This window comes from Tigriopus californicus, chromosome 3, assembly GCF_007210705.1.
Source record: "Tigriopus californicus strain San Diego chromosome 3, Tcal_SD_v2.1, whole genome shotgun sequence".
NCBI lineage: Eukaryota > Metazoa > Arthropoda > Copepoda > Harpacticoida > Harpacticidae > Tigriopus > Tigriopus californicus.
This window is the reverse complement of record NC_081442.1, coordinates 3,289,754-3,303,587: the sequence shown is the minus strand read 5'-3', so window position 1 is coordinate 3,303,587 and position 13,834 is coordinate 3,289,754. Positions and strand designations below refer to the sequence as shown.

At 41.5% G+C, this 13,834-nt stretch overlaps 3 protein-coding genes across 4 annotated transcripts; all 3 read right to left on the bottom strand.

Annotated features, from left to right (window-relative positions):
• Positions 1–1,150: 1,150 nt before the first annotated feature.
• Positions 1,151–3,734, bottom strand: LOC131878486 (uncharacterized). Its single transcript, XM_059224467.1, has 2 exons — positions 3,530–3,734; positions 1,151–3,464 (listed from the first exon to the last, which is right to left on the bottom strand). The coding sequence occupies exons 1-2, from the start codon at positions 3,629–3,631 to the stop codon at positions 1,167–1,169; spliced, it is 2,400 nt and encodes a 799-aa protein (XP_059080450.1). The 5' UTR covers positions 3,632–3,734; the 3' UTR covers positions 1,151–1,166.
• Positions 3,735–4,500: 766 nt separating this feature from the next.
• LOC131878487 (uncharacterized) lies at positions 4,501–8,391 on the bottom strand. Of its 2 annotated transcripts, XM_059224470.1 has the most exons (3): positions 7,820–7,961; positions 7,443–7,595; positions 4,501–6,867 (listed from the first exon to the last, which is right to left on the bottom strand). In XM_059224470.1, exons 2-3 carry the CDS (start codon positions 7,467–7,469, stop codon positions 4,582–4,584), a joined length of 2,313 nt encoding a protein of 770 aa, XP_059080453.1. In that variant the 5' UTR covers positions 7,470–7,595; positions 7,820–7,961; the 3' UTR covers positions 4,501–4,581. The 2 variants fall into 2 exon arrangements, with proteins under 2 accessions (XP_059080453.1, XP_059080451.1); XM_059224468.1 differs by lacking the exon at positions 7,443–7,595 and having other exon boundaries at positions 7,820–8,391.
• A 225-nt stretch (positions 8,392–8,616) lies between these two features.
• On the bottom strand, positions 8,617–11,277 carry LOC131878488 (uncharacterized). The gene is made up of 2 exons (XM_059224471.1): positions 10,996–11,277; positions 8,617–10,931 (listed from the first exon to the last, which is right to left on the bottom strand). The coding sequence occupies exons 1-2, from the start codon at positions 11,095–11,097 to the stop codon at positions 8,682–8,684; spliced, it is 2,352 nt and encodes a 783-aa protein (XP_059080454.1). The 5' UTR covers positions 11,098–11,277; the 3' UTR covers positions 8,617–8,681.
• Between the last annotated feature and the right edge of the window lie 2,557 nt (positions 11,278–13,834).

The following is a 13,834-nucleotide window of genomic DNA, read 5'->3' as shown; positions in this document are numbered from 1 at the left end:
CTCAAAATTTAACGATGACGTCATCTTCGTTTCCCGCTTCAATGAGTCATAGCTCAAAAACACGGTTTGAGAAGTTGACCCTTTTTCACACATTGCTATGTGAGGAAAGGTCAGCTTCCTTAAAATTAGTTTAAAACGTCAATTTTGCATCACTGGCATAAACAGGCAAGTTTGCTTTATGGTACCAACGCTTGCCTAAATGTGCGAATACTAGGTCTCGTCCTTTTGGATTCGGATTATTCTCGGATCCGAATCAATTCAAAGGACAATGCGAAATTTAAAGACCCACTTGGTTGGTAGGGTTTTCTCAATGTTTGGAAAAAACTCATAGTTCAGTCTTTCTTTTTACTCTATTTTAATACATTAGCAAATACTTAACATGACACTGCTGTACGGCCAAGGCGGTCTTTTTACTCTATTTTAATACATTAACAAATACTTAACATGACAGATCTTCGACAACGACCTCAAAGGCTGGTTCCCCCCCTCATTCTGTTAAAGAGCAGTATTTAGATGTTTTACAAATCTTGAATGCAAACAACTCCATTCAAAAGACGCCAACAGAAACTAATTCAACTATGATCTATAAGCCCAATAGAAATATCAATTACCAGTGAAAATTTTTTTTTCAACATCAGGTCCAATACAGTAAATTATTATTTTTCTTTCTAGCGGACTTCCTTACCGCCACTGGGAATGGGATCCCCAGCAATTCAAGACGCAAAAGATGCTTATTTCACTTGATTTTACATTCATATAATATTTGATCCACCATCGGATTGAAAGAAAGTTTCGTAGTTAAAATTGACCTACTTCAGACTCAGACAAATTGGCCAAAATTTACCACACACAAGTCGTATCGATGGCTGTGCGACCTCGAACTTTGTGGCCTTCGGATTGGATTCGGATTAAGAAAATTGAGTTCGAATGCGACTGAAAAGTGAACCCTAAAGGGGACTGCTATTATTTCGATAAATTATGAAGAATACTCAATTTGCCCCAATGAAAGATTCCCAATTTGAAGTCAGTACTGCTTGTTGCATAAATATTGGGAAATATCAGGTGATGATTTTTCAATTACTAGCTTTGATATCTTATCAGCACAAAGTAATTGCTCAAAATAAAACTAAATAAAGTAAGTTTTATATAATTCAAATGCAATAAATTTACTCCCGCACATTATGACCAGCAGCAGGCATTTGCCTTAATTGACAGCCTAATTCAATCAGTTGGCTCTCCGGCAAAACCACATCCAAGGGCTTGGTCTTGCCAAAGTCTTTGCCATGCAGTTTCCTTTCGTGGGCGTACAAATTGCCATTGAAGTTGAATGCAGCCGTGCATCCCTCACTGCGGCAAACATAAGGCCGACTCTTGATGTGCATATTCAACATATGATATCTCAATTTGGACTTGTCACTGAAGCCTTTGGCACAAACGCCACACTTGAGGGGCTTCATATCTTCCGGACCATGATTCATGGCCAAATGCTTGAGATAATCAATCTTTTGTGGATAGGCTGCATCGCATTGGTCGCAAGAGAACCAATTGGGCGGAAGCTCTAATTCCAATTGGGGATGCTTTTTCCGCCAATGTTGCTTGAAGTTAAGAGCGGATCCAAAGTCTTTGTTGCAATGCTCGCAATGGAGATTGGCGTGAGTTCGGCGAATGTGCTCTTTGAGTGTAGAGAACGAAATCAGGACCTTGCCGCAGATATCGCAGATATGCGGCTGCATATTCATGCCGTCCGTCGACGGGTTATTTGAACTCCGTTTCCGGGCATTGGCTGGACGATGAAACTCTTCGTAATGGCGTTTCTTTTGGGCATACGATTTGAGTTGGATGTCACACTCGCACTTGAAATCCTGTATGGTATGATAGCGCTTATGTAGAATCATGTTGTTCATGAAGATATTCTCTTGGATCTGTTTCCCGCAGATCTCGCACGTGACAACCGGAAGCGGCCGAGGGATTTCCTCATTGGACGCCAAGAGCTTCTTGATGGTTTTGCCAGTGTAGTTGAGACGTGTGTTGATCTTAAACGCCTCATAGATCTCAGGACTCTCCGGGAATGTCCGCTTATCACTCCCACCCACCCATATCAATGTGAGAAGACGCGAGCAAATCGTGGCCGCGAACTCTGGGTCATCATCGGGTAACTTGATTTGCCGTACCTCCACGCCGTGCTTGTACACACCCACCAAGACCAGATCGTCGAACCGATCCAGATCCGGCTTCATGGTGACTTCGTACTCTTTCAAAGGAAGACTGATCTCTTGGCGTGCGGGTTCGGGCGTGGTAAAGGCGTGCGCGGTGTCGGGATGATTGAGTTCGTTCTCCAGATCTGTTCGAGTGCACTGGTACATGAATTTTCGATACAAATCACTGACTAGACCTCGGGCAAAGGATCGCTTCTTGAGACCACTGTATGTATAAAAACAACTGGCACTGGTTAACGGGGCCCGTGGGAGACCGAAAACAGTGTGAAACGCTTCAATGGTCTGACTGAAAGACTTTTCAATGTCCGGGATGGACTGGGTGGTCCAGGCTAAAGATTTGCCCACGATTTCACAGTCGTGTTGTTGAACACCCACTAAAGCGAAAAAACAGTCGGTCATCTCGGTCAACGACTTGAGAACCACTGGCCTTGTGAAGGCTTTCACTCGAGATGACGTGACATCCACTTTCAGCACGCCAACGATCCCGGATCTCAGCAAATCATGCACTTCCTCGGGTTGGATTGACCGATTCGAATTGGCTTTTTGCATCAGGTTATGATTGACGCTCAAGGCTTGGTCGGCCAAACTCAATTTTGCGGCCGCATCGTCGGACACCTTTTTGCTCTTTCGTTTACTCTTTTTGACCGGTCGGCGGATTTCATGACTAGATTTTCGTTTGCGTCGCCGAGGTCGACTCACGGGTATAACGTCGTCGTCCTCGGAGAGCTCTGACTTGATGGAACGCCTTCCTCCTAATACATAATCCTCACCCTCGTCTTCATCGATATTGTGCTCGAAGTCATCCTCGCTCGCCGAATGACCACTATCAAACAGGTCCATGGCGTCATCATAGATATCAAAATCTGGATTGACCTCTATCTTGACCCGAATGTTAACCGGTTCATCCTTGACCTCTTTCACATTAGACACCGAGTCAATGTCATGGCTCGGGCTGACTTTCCAGCCTTGACATTTCGAGTCTGGCTTGGCCTTTTTTCGTTTTCGAGGCAAGGATTTCCGGTCAGCCGAAGGTTGAAAAATACCTAAGAAAGACGCAATCACGGCATCCAATCCATCCCAAGTGTGAACCGTGATGGTGAGTTTCTGGTAAATGGCATCGATGAACTGCTTCAATTGAGCGTGGTCGATATCGGGGAGATGCAAACGATCCGTGTCGTCCGTGACGAAATCGCTCCAATGTTGGATGACCGAGCAAATCACGAGTTTGTGGCAACGAATCGGTCTCATCTAAGAAACGGTGATTTATGATTTACAGCCTAAAATCTGCACAAGTATGAAAGTGATTTCCTTACTTCAGATTTGGACATCAGCCCGCAGATTTCTAGGTCACAAAAACGGTCATTTAGGTAATCATCCAGGACGTCAAAGAAGAAGTTGTAGGGTGCCATTGCCATTGTGGCAATTTCGAGCCTAGGCGAAGGCTATATGTAAATATATGTTAGTGAATATTATTTTTGTTTATGTGGATGATTTCAAGTGTTTGAGAAGATTGTCGAATTTGATGAATGGCAGTGTCACCAAAGACCTGGAATGTAAAAGGCACTTTTCCTTACCGTAGAGAGAACAAGATTGTGATAGGAACATTCCGAAAGTGGAATAACAACCGTTATTTGTTGACCTCCAAGTAGACTACTTCAATTTGAAGTCATCAATTTCAAAATCTATCGCTATCTACGGTTCAAAGGGTCGTTTAAAAGCCAAGTTTGGCACACTGTCGGACGAAAGTAAGATTGAATATATATAACAGTTGCTTTCGATTGTTTGACAACTGCATTGATGCCCTTGAAAAGTAATTGAATGTGTGTGGCACTGACTGAGATTGGATGCATTGGATGTCTAAAAAAAATGAACAAATTAGCTCCCATGGTTCTTCGTCCCAGAGACCAAGGACACCAAATATGTCGGCGATCTCGATAACAACCCAGATCCTCACTCTTCGCCGCCATTATCGTCGATCATACTTTTCATCTACTGTGATATGTTGAATCATTCATAGAATCGTTCTTTTTTGGCAAATGTATAACATAAGACAAGATCCGATCGTTTCCAGATCGTTTGCATCTCCCCAATATCGACCACGCCAAAGATAAATGTAGAAGCAATGATAACTCTTAGAAGAAGTATACCTGGACCATACCGAAAGCTTTGCTACTTTCAAATGATGCCAAGGATTTAAAAACAGCGGGAAAATTCGTGACACTGCTATTAGCCTTCAAGTCTTCGTAGCATGTCAGGGTGCCCAATCACTGCTCTTTTGACGGGATCGATTGAAAAAGTAGTACTTATTTCACATAAAAATAAGCTTACATAGACACATTTTGACATCTGAGACGGAAAAAAGCCATCATCGTACGAATGGCTTTCGAATTCGGACAGGTGGGTTCAGTTTACAACCGATGTCAAGTAGCTTTGAATCCGGAAGGACTGAGACCAAGGACTGGGTCTTGCCAAAGGCCTGGCCATGAACCCTCTTCTCATGAACGTACAGGTTGCCATTGAAGTTGAAGGCGACTTTGCAACCTTCACTCCGGCACTCATATGGGCGGTTTTTTATGTGGTTATGAATGACGTGATACCGCAACTTGGACTTGTCACAGAATCCCTTCTGACAAAGACCACACTGGAAAGGCTGCATCTCCGTCGGGCCGTGATGGAGTGTCCAATGCTTGGTTAAGTCGATTTGGCGCGGGAATGCGGCATCACATTGATCGCATGCGATCCAATGTGAGGGGAGTTTTATCTCCAAGTCTGGATGACGACTCTTCCAATGCTTTTTGAATGACAAAATGGTTCCGAAATGTTCTTTGCACTCTTGGCAATGGAGATTGGCGTGAGTTCGCTCCATGTGCGATTTCAAGGTTGTATGGGTGGGAAACACTTTCCCGCAGATATCACACACTCGTGGACGGTCACGGACTGTGGGTGTGACGTTTGATTTGGGAGCAATCGCCTTTTTATCCATTTTAGGGTGCTTTGTGGTGCGAGTCAAGTGGTGGCATTCTTTATAATGTCTTTTCTTCTCAGTGAATGATCGAATTAGAATATCGCAGTCGCAACTAAAGTCGTCAATGACATGATTGCGTTTGTGCATGATCAAATTGTTCATGTAGATGTTTTCCTGGAAACTTTTGCCACAAATATCGCACGTGACGAATGGCAGAGGCCGGGGTAGTTCTTCATTCGAGGCCAAAAGCTTTTGAATGGTCTTTCCCGTGTAGCTGAGACGAGTATTCATCTTGAATGCATTGTAGATCTCTGAGCTCTCCGGAAAGGTCCGCTTTTCATTTCCACCCACCCATACCAAAGTGAGTAATCGCGAACAAATCGTGGCGGCAAACTTCGGACTACCTTCGGGAATTTTGATTTGTCGGACTTCCACTCCATGTTCATAGACGCCCACCAAGACGATGTCGTCCAAATCATCCAGATCAGAGGTCATTATGATTTCATAGTTTTTCAAGGGCAAATTGAGATCTTTCCGGACCGGCTCTGGTTCTAATAATGCATGCACGGTCTCCGGACGGTTTAACTCAAATTCCAAGTCACTTCTGGTGGATTGGTAGAGAAACTTTCGGTACAAGTCACAAACCAGACCACTAGCAAAGGGTCTCTTCTTCAGTCCACTGTGGGTGTAAAAGCAACTAGCACTAGTCAATGATGCCCGAGAAAGACCTAAAACTGTGTGAAAAGCATCGATGGTTTGGACAAAGCACGTTTCAATCTCAGGAACAGATTTCGTGGTCCAGGCTAAAGATTTGCCCTTAAGACCTGTCTCCGTTTGATGTAGGCCAATCAAAGCAAAGAATCCATCAGGTATCACGGTTAAGGACTTCAAAACCACGGGTCGGTTGTAAGCAGTGACCCTAGCAGTTGTCACGTTCACTTTCAATATCCCATCCTCTCCCGATTGCAGCAAATTTTGCACTTCATCGGTTTTGATCGATTCAAATTGGTGCCGTTTTTGCATCAGTTTTTGATTGAGTCGCAAGGTCTTCTCCACCAGAGAAAGCCTTTTAGACGAAAGAGCCTCTTTAATAATATATTTGGTCTTGTGTGGGATTTCTAGTTTTCGATCGACACATTTCCTCTTCTTCCTCTTTTGAAAGGTTGGGCTTGTGTCCACTGCTGTAATGCTCTCGGAATTCGGTTTATCATTATCTTCGGCATCATCAATGCTGGGTTCATCAGCGGAATGATCACTATCAAATAAGTCCATGGCATCTCCATAGATATCATAATTTGGATTTACCTCAACTTTAACACGGATATTAACGGCTTCATTTTCCACTTGAAATGTCGCGTTTGCTCCGGAATCATTGAAAGCATCATGAAAATGCTCCAAAGGCATGGCATTACCATTGAGGTTATTCCCGCCGCCCTTTTGATCGAATCCAATGGCACCCTTCAGGATGGCATTATCTATGCCTAAGAACATTGCAATCATAGGATTCAAGCCATCCCAAGTATGAACCGTGTTGGTGATTTTGTAATAAATTGAATCGATGAACTGTTTTAGCTGGACATGATCAATGTCTGGTATATCAACACGATCTGTGTCTTCGGTGATTAAATTGCACCAATGTTGGATTACGGAGCACATCACAAGTTTGTGGCAGCGAATGGGCTTCTTCTGCAACATAAATCAGTATGAATTAGTTGTAAAGATTTTCAGACCTGTTTTATTTATCTCTTAACTATCAAATTTATTTCCTCATATGAAAAGAAGTCACAATAAACTGGCCGTAGTGATGTTGTTTTGCCCTCCAAAAGTCAAGACACTATTTACGAAAGTGGTAGGTGAAATCCAAAGAAAAAAGTTAGGTTGCTTGGAGATTTAAGTAAGCCCAAGAACACATCACTTCTGCTCTTTACTTTTTCTAAGGGTTAACCCACCAGCGCCCCCCCTCCCTGAGGACTTCAAACATATAATGTAGATCAATTCGTTTTTTGGGAGGCAACAATGTGCCAGATCTAATGCTAATAAAGTGTAAGTGTATGTTGCATAACCATCTTTTGCCACACTGAATAGAATCTGATCCCAAATTTAGTCTGACATTTGACATAAACTTGGCTCTTTGAACCATTTTGTTCCGTACACAATCAGATGGTAGCTTTTTTGCTTGCCCTGCCATCTGATGATGGATATCCCAATCGAGGGATATTCCCGCTCTATCACCACAGCCAATTGTAATCCGTAAACCTCACCCTTGGAAGCGACCGCAGTTTCACCATGTAATCTCTTGCAGCAGCACCTCATGCTGCAATTTAATTACTGCAAAGAAGCATGGACTTGGCAAGTCTAGGATTGATCCAAAGGGTAACCTTTTTTTGAACGGTAGATGACGACACTTTCTGAAACTGATGACGCGAAGTTGAAAACGTCAAACGCATTTTGTCTCTAAAATTTCTGACCATGATACCGCTTTTCTGTCAACCCCTTTCATAGAACTCCCGATCATGTGGGTTTAAGAATAAATGCTCATCAGTGAATGGAACCTCCAAGTCCCAGATTAAATGTAGAATTCAAGCTTCTTCAGTCCGTGTCGAACCATCTATCTGCTTGTTAAGTTTTCAATTCTCACCTCTTTTGACGGATCGGGCTCTAAGCCACAAATTTCTAGATCACAAAACCGATTGTTCTGGTAATCGTCAAGTATGTCAAAGAAAAAATTGTAAGGCGCCATACTTATTTCGAATCATTCACGCAACTGCTATAACCTTTCTCTCTTTATGGCAAGGTTAACAACATCAGTATACTAAAATTGATTACTATACGTTCCGATTTGATGCATTGTTATTCAGTGTCGACAAATATTTCTGAAAATGTACGAAGAAAGCAGGTAAACCGCCTTGAAAACACAATAAGGTTACATTTTACTCTAATTTTGAAGGTTCTTATAAAGCAATCTAGACATGAAAATTTGTTCATTTTTTCACAATTCAAAGAAATGGTTGTTAGGTTACGCTCGTCTTAGTTCAATCTAAGATGCGATACACCGGGTGACTTTGACATCTACGGAAACACTTAAATCAGCTGTTTGTGGGACCATTTTCAGGGTGTCCCATCTCAATGAAAGTTTTCCTTGACAAATTCAAATTGGACTGGGCAATCTCATCTTCATAAAAAGCCAGCTTGCGCTATTATCATTTCACCAGATCAGCAATCAAAGTGATTGGCTAAAATTTTCTAGTTTGTTTATGTAGATTAGTAGAGGGCGGTACTAGTTTTTGTTTCTTTAGCAAAACAAAATGACTGAGATGATCTTGCCCTGCACCATTTTTCCAACCACTTATCTGATTATTTATTTGGGTGTCTGTTTGTTTTAAACGTTTGTGCGAAAAAGCGATTAGCTGGAATGAAAATTAGACGCAACTCAAATTCGCAATTTTTAACCCTAAGAGGAGGTCATCCGTTTATTAATGGCCGATTGCATCGGTCTTTATTTAATGCCGGATCCTAATGGGCTGGGTCAGTTTACAGCCCATTTCCAGAAGCTTTGAATCTGGGAGAACCGAGACCAACGATGCCGTCTTTCCAAATGACTTTCCATGGACCTTCTTTTCATGGGCGTACAAGTTGCCATTGAAGTTGAAGGCCACAGTGCAACCTTCATTTCGACACTGGTAGGGTCGATTCTTGATGTGAATATTGATCATGTGATATCGCAACTTGGACTTGTCACAAAACCCCTTCTCACAAAGGCCACATTGAAAAGGCTGCATGTCAGTTGGGCCATGATTGAGGGTCCAATGTTTCGTGTAGTCACTTTTTCTTGGAAATGCGGCATCGCATTGATCGCACGAGATCCAATGGGAGGGTAGTTCCATCTCCAAAGTGGGATGAGTTTTCCGCCAATGCCTTTTGAATGTCACGATGGACCCGAAATCTTGCTCACAATGGGGACAGTGTAAATCGGCATGTGAGCGTTCCACATGCAACTTTAGCGTGTTCGCGGATATGAATACCTTTCCACAAATATCGCACACTTGGGGGCGTTCATAAACGCTAGGCGGGCTTTCAGCCTTGGAGCTCATTGACTCATGAACAACTTTGGGCCGTTTAGAGGTTCGCGAGGGTTGATGGCGTTCCTCGTAGTGTCTCTTCTTTTGAGCGAATGATCGAATCTGAATATCACAGTCGCATTTGAAATCATTGATGACATGGTTGTGTTTGTGCATGATCATGTTGTTCATATAAATGTTCTCTTGGAACTGCTTTCCACAAATATCGCAAGTGACCAATGGAAGCGGTCGGGGGAGTTCTTCATCCGAGGCCAAGAGTTTCCGGACGGTTTTTCCCGTGTAGTTGAGACGTACATGAGTCTTAAAAGCCTGGTAAATGTTGAGGCTTTCCGGAAATGTTTTCGTCTTGTTTCCGCCCACCCAAACCAACGTCAAAAGACGGGAACACACTGTTGCAGCATATTCGGCATTATCTTCCGGAAGTTTTATTTGCCGCACCTCAACGCCATGTTTGTACACGCCCACCAAAACGATATCCTCGTATTGATCTAAATTCGGGTCCATTGTAATAGAATAATCTTTCAGAGGAAGATTTAAACTCTGCCTATCCGGTTCGGACACTGAAAATGCCTCCAGCATTTCGGGATGATTCAGCTCATTCTTCAAGTCCATTCGTGTACTCTGGTATAGAAACTTTCGGTACAAATCATTGACTAAACCCTGAGCAAATGATCTTCTTTTCACTCCACTGTAAGTGAATAGACAACTTGCACTGGTCAACGATACCCGAGAGAGACCAAAAACATGATGAAAGGCACTAATAGTCTGATAAAAAGATTCTTCAACCTCATGGACCAGGTCCGTGGTCCAAGCCAGGGACTTTCCAAGGATCCTCTCTTCTTTTTGTTGGATACCAACTAAAGCAAAAAACACTCCTTCTGATTGTGTCAAAGACTTAAGAAGAACCGTTTTATTGTCAGGGGTCACGCGCGATGAAGTCACGTCCACTTTCAATGCTCCAGACTCGCCCGATTTCAGTATCTTTTTAACATCCTCGACCTGGATAAACCTAGTATGATTGTCCGATTGCATTCGTTTCCAATTAACCATCAAAGCCTTTTCATTGGGTGTGGGGCGCCGTGATTGCTTTTGCCTCTTCTTACCCTGCCTCGACTTTCTGTGTCTCGACAATGCTTTCTTAGCATGGGAAGATTGAAGACTCTCGGTTTCACTGAATTCGTCTGCGTCAAGCTGATATTCATGCTTTGTTAAGTGGTCATGGTTGGCATCCACTTCTTCATCGTCCCTCTCCCCTATGTGATCACAATCCCCAACGTTGTATACGTCAAAAACATCCATGGCATGGTCATAGATATCCAACTCTAGATCAACTTCACTTGCAGCCTGAAAGGTCACGGGATCGTATTTAACTGTGCCCTTGTCGGACGAGTACGGAGAATGATGAGCCGACGATATCTCTTTCTGACAAATAGGGAAGGCCGGGATTTGATCCGCCCAATCAATTCCCAAAAAGGTAGCAATCACAGGGTCGATATCATCCCAATTATGAACGGTGAGGGTGAGTTTATAATAAATCGAATCGATAAATTTCTTCAAGAGGCCATGATCGAAATCCGGCAAATGCAAGCGATCCGTGTCCTCAGTGATTAAGTTTCGCCATTGTTCGATCACTGAGCACATTATGAGCTTATGACAACGAATAGGATTCATCTGAAATATGCACAGTTTAATGATTAGCATTGTAGAACTTTCCTGACCAATGAAATGAGTCTACTTTTGTTGTTGTAGCGTATGTGATGCCACAGATTTCCAGGTCACAAAAACGACCATTTTGGTAGTCATCGAGGATGTCAAAGAAGAAATTGTGGGGCGCCATGCTTGCACGCTGACTATGGTTTTGAACAATCTGAAATTATGATCTACATCTCGATTTCGTAGGATTTGTGTACACTCAGCTGTAAAAAAAGTACTTTTGATCTACAATGTAGACAGACCACAAAGCATATCGCCAAGAGTGAGTCTTGCAAGGAAAGCTGACTAAAAAGTAAAAAAAAAAGAAACAATGACGGCTGAAAACCGTCTGGGTGTGGTTTTGATGGCAGATGGCAGCTGCATTAGAAAATCACTCTAATTTAACTGGAGGTCTATCAAATTGTTGCCATATACCCCAGTAGGCTTTGATCTCATAAGGAAACAGGGCTAAAACGATGAGTTAGGCCTTACCTTGGATCGGTTATCACCCTCCATCCTGTTTAAGAGGTTACTGCTGATCATTTCCAGTCAATATAGTACAATTTTCACGTATGCTGTTGTTTATAATTCAAGATGAGTGACATTGGAATTCCAGGATTGTGTAGTAGTTGGCCCCTTTTTGCTCTGTAGTTATTAAAACACGTCTGATTCACTTTCAAGGAGTGCTAGAATGTTTCTGGCAACCATTCACATCAAAAATATTTTGGAACCTTACACGAATTCTTGTCACTTGTAATTTTTATTTGAACAAGTCAAATTTCACGGTTTGTCCATCTTGTATCACCTGTTTACCTCAACTTAACTTGGACAGCCGGAAAACTTGAACAATAGGAAAAACATCCCGGTAGACAGGAATTCCTCAAGCTATAGCTTAAAACTAGCCATCTTCCTCCCTATAATTTCTAATGTTTATGACGAGGGAATTTACCTGGCTTGGAGAGCATGACCATTATTTTTCCATTTCTGGTCGGGAGGTTGAGTTCAACGGTTTCTAAAATTTCCGTTATACTATTGGGGTACATTTGGCGGCGTCAAATATGTCCAGTTTAACTTCGTCCATGAACCAGGGGTTGGGAAGTGGAAAGTGGACGCTCTATAAATTCACTGCAATTGCTAGCCAACTCAACATATTCATAAATACAATAATAGCTTATAATACATCTCTGATTTCCACATGACATAAAAATCCATTACAAACTCCAAGCTGAAACATATGGGATAGTTGACTTGACACTGCAAATTCAAGTTTTTGTTCACCTTACTGCATGGAAAGATAATGAGGCACAACATACTTCACTTCAGTGTACTCCAAGAAAAGAAATTGAAATTTAATCCCAGTTGCATGATTGCACATGGTGGCACCCACTGCAATTGAATTTGTTTTGGTCAAATCCCATGTCAACATTGCCAACCACACGTTCAATTAATTTTGGTCTTGAAGTTTGAAAAAAACTATGTTACTGCTTGTAAAAATCTTTGTTACGTAGAAAATAATCAATGCAAAAGGGACAAATTTGAAAATTAAATTGACCGATGCATATTTGTAATATTTCAACTTCATAATTCTCTAGTGTAGTTTTCCATGTTTAAGAAAACTTGATTGGTAATTATATATCTTGAATAAATTTTGAGTGCCAATATTGACTATTTTAGGCTTTAAAGAAATGTTTACAAAAATGAAAGAACATCATACATTTTCATGCTATCAAAGAAGTACAGAATTTGTTTTTGGCAAGTACTTAAATTAAAGTCTGGTCATTTTTTGGTCAATTTTACTGCAAAATGCAACTTTCAAAGTTTAATATCTAAGCATCTATTCTGTAAATTTTGATGAAATTTGATGTCAGTGCATAAGAAACAGTGCTAATAATACTGTTTGACTACGTTTTGGACAATGATGCTCTATAATATAGTTTAAGTGGTTTACTACACTGATACACTGAAATAAGACTAACATTGTAGCCAACCTGCACTTGCAATCATTCCTGAATCCAATTCAATTTTCAACTATTGATTGAGTTTTGCAACAAAACTTAAAAACCATGATTTTTTGTGCAGATCCATTGCTGTAATAGAATCTTGGTTCAACTCATTGATAACTTTATATATAGATCAATCAAAGGCACTGCAATTGCTTGTTTTTGTCTCAGCTGTTGGTGTAGGGCAAAATGTTTCATTCGCACTCAAGCTACTTCAGACAGCTATGGTACAAATTTGAATAGTTGACGGCTTGTCCAAATTCAGAGTAGAGACCACTAATTCAACTCCTTGTCAAGCAATTACTCTTGTCTAGCGCACTTCATACAACGGGTTTGAGAAAGTTATCCAACCACATTTTTTTTAGAGCGAAATTTTGAAGGGGTTAAGATGGGGCTCAAGTTAAAGTTTTCATCCATGTGGTGGAAATGCTTAACTGAAAGGCAAGGAACAAGCGTGGGTTGAGGCTGACCTCCAAGGGGTCGGAATGACCTTGATTACCTAAAGGTGCAATCATGTCGCCCACATTCAAGCACATTGTTGTGAGATTGAAACAAAATTCCTAATGCCTCATCATTGCGTTGAAATTTTGGATAAATTTTGTCACACTTTCGACATGCAGTGCTAAACAAGGGCAATTAATAGAGTATGTGATTTGCTCTACCAATGTCTGAATCTTTTTTTTTTTAACATGTTACGTGTATTATGCCCCAAAAAGCATGTCTTTATTATTCTACCGCTCTTTTTACCTGTATATTTGTAAGATTAAAAAAATTAAGGTTAAAGAGGAATAACAAACGTTTCATGAGAATAATTTAACTAGCCTGAAGCGAGATTTCACGAAATATCTTTGTCCCTCTTCCACCAGCGTCAGCTGACCTGAA

Excerpts from the sequence above, each read along its gene's own strand:
- LOC131878487 (XM_059224468.1), bottom strand. The coding sequence starts at position 7,921 with ATGGCGCCTTACAATTTTTTCTTTGACATACTTGACGATTACCAGAAC. Across the intron at positions 6,868-7,819 it reads AGCCCGATCCGTCAAAAGAG|AAGAAGCCCATTCGCTGCCA; the intron begins GTGAGAATTGAA and ends TTTATGTTGCAG.
- LOC131878486 (XM_059224467.1), bottom strand. The coding sequence starts at position 3,631 with ATGGCAATGGCACCCTACAACTTCTTCTTTGACGTCCTGGATGATTAC. Across the intron at positions 3,465-3,529 it reads GGCTGATGTCCAAATCTGAA|ATGAGACCGATTCGTTGCCA; the intron begins GTAAGGAAATCA and ends ACCGTTTCTTAG.
- LOC131878488 (XM_059224471.1), bottom strand. The coding sequence starts at position 11,097 with ATGGCGCCCCACAATTTCTTCTTTGACATCCTCGATGACTACCAAAAT. Across the intron at positions 10,932-10,995 it reads CATACGCTACAACAACAAAA|ATGAATCCTATTCGTTGTCA; the intron begins GTAGACTCATTT and ends TGCATATTTCAG.